The following is a 2,122-nucleotide window of genomic DNA, read 5'->3' as shown; positions in this document are numbered from 1 at the left end:
AAAAATAAGTAGTAAAGTAAAGTAAAAATATCAGAAAAATCTACTTGAGTACAGTAACGAAGTATTTGTACTTCGTTACTTCCCATCTCTGTATTACGGTATATAATGGCATGATTTTACAATCAGAATAATAATTTTAATGACAGGGAAATTATTAGGTCAAGAAGATTATTTCCACCATGCTTTCCAGGTACCTTACCAATTTGACTAAATTGTATCTTATAAAGCAGAAAAGACATCTTCAAATTTGTTTTACAGTTGTCCTTAAACCAGGGACATCAAAGTAAATAGATTTTAGAAAAACGTTCTTTATTGTTCTAATTCATTCAGCCAATGGCCAAAGTACAGCGCTCTTGTGTTCATTACCAATTGATGATTGTCAAAACAGTCCAAACATTTACTGAACTTCACCAAAGGTTCACAGTCTTCAAGTTATTAATTCCCGGTTTAAGGGTGTTATCCATGTCAAACTAAACCCAAACTTTCCAAACAGATCTTTTTTATGGTGTCAAATGAGTAGTAAAAAAAAGCAGGCTCATCCGTAGGCTCTACTTTAATTAACCCAGCATTAATTGGCTATCTATGAATCATTCTTTATTTCTGTTATCTTTTTTCTTAATTATTCCACTCTAAACATTTAGGAAATTATTTTAAAACTTCATTTTGTTTCTGTGACATAAAAATCCCAATAAAAATGATTGTAGTTATTATTCACAACATCAACAAATGTGAAAAAGGTTTAAGAAAGATGCAAAACAGTTGAAAATTTTTAAATCTGCAGAGGAAATGGCATTAGTATGACGCAAATATCAGAACCTAACGTTGCATGCTTGTTAAACCAATCCTGTAAACAAAAATCAGGTGCATTCTTGGTGCCATATCTGGTCTTTGTGCTGACCTGTGGCGTACCCCTGTTCCTGCTGGAAACAACCATGGGTCAGTATACTCAGGAGGGGGGCATCACCTGCTGGAGGAAGCTGTGCCCACTAGCAGAAGGTAAGCCCTGCATGCTGCATGTTTTTGTATCAGAGAAAGTAAAACCTCATAAACATGCTTATTGAATTGGATATGACGAGGAATAGGATTTTCCTTATTTGACTTTTTTTTTTTATCTTATACTTCAAGATATTTGAAAAAAAAAATTAAATAATGGGAGTTTTACACACTGGAAAAAACAGCAAAGTTTGCTGTTCTGCAGGTATAGGCTTTGCAGGGCAGCTAATTCTTCTCTACAGCTGCATGACCTACATTATTATTCTGTCGTGGGGTTTGCTCTACCTCATGTTCTCCTTCAGCCCCCAGCTGCCATGGGCCACCTGTGACAACTACTGGAACACAGGTATCATTTGTGCTCATTATTATCAGCGTCAACAACATCACAAAACCACAAAGTAAAAAAAACGTTGTTCTTGTCATTCAGAGAACTGTGTGGACTTTTCAGCAACAAACAGCACCTTCCTGTTGATCAACGGGACGAACTCAACTTCGGCCGCCACAGAATTCTGGGAGTATGTCTGCAAAGTCAAAGGAGATTTTCATCCATTTATATGAAACAAGTTAAGAGAACTTTTTCTTCCAGGCGCCGTGTCCTGGCCATTTCAGGGGGGATTGAGGAGTTAGGCAGCATCAGGTGGGAGGTGCTGTTGTGCTTGATTGGAATGTGGATCATCTGCTACTTCTGTATTTGGAAAGGAGTCAAGTCCACAGGAAAGGTCAGCAAGTTCCACTGGTCCATGTGCAACAAGCTCTGCAAATATTTGCATTCCTAGTAAAAATGTGTTTTTAATATATATAAATATATTTGGGTGGCATGTGCAAATTATATATATATATATATATATATATATATATATATATATATATATATATATATATATTTTTTTTTTTTTTTTTTTTATCAAAGGAGAAAATCTAATGAAAAGAAATATATTTTCTGGTTGATTATTTTTTAGTTGGCAAAAATCAACAATGCAACACTTAATAGTACAAACCAGTTTAGTTCATATAAGATACATCTAACTTGAACCTAATAATATTGTTTAAGTTGCTATTTAGAAACAAAAACAGTTGTTAGATGTTCTAAGATATAATACCCTGGGGTATCAAATATTCCGTCAATCAG

General features: G+C 34.6%; 1 protein-coding gene across 1 annotated transcript; it reads left to right on the top strand.

Annotated features, from left to right (window-relative positions):
* Window positions 1-866: 866 nt before the first annotated feature.
* On the top strand, window positions 867-1,712 carry LOC107081424 (sodium- and chloride-dependent GABA transporter 2-like; the record flags this gene model as incomplete). The annotated part of the gene is made up of 4 exons (XM_015369605.1): window positions 867-996; window positions 1,199-1,339; window positions 1,421-1,508; window positions 1,580-1,712. Coding segments are annotated over exons 1-4 (426 nt in total), but the record flags the coding sequence as incomplete, so codon positions are not given.
* Window positions 1,713-2,122: the final 410 nt, after the last annotated feature.

The sequence above is a fragment of the Cyprinodon variegatus genome, unplaced genomic scaffold (assembly GCF_000732505.1).
Source record: "Cyprinodon variegatus isolate N-32 unplaced genomic scaffold, C_variegatus-1.0 Scaffold4874, whole genome shotgun sequence".
Classification (NCBI taxonomy): domain Eukaryota; kingdom Metazoa; phylum Chordata; class Actinopteri; order Cyprinodontiformes; family Cyprinodontidae; genus Cyprinodon; species Cyprinodon variegatus.
Note: the sequence above shows the minus strand (reverse complement) of the source record. Positions and strands in the feature narration are given on the sequence as shown.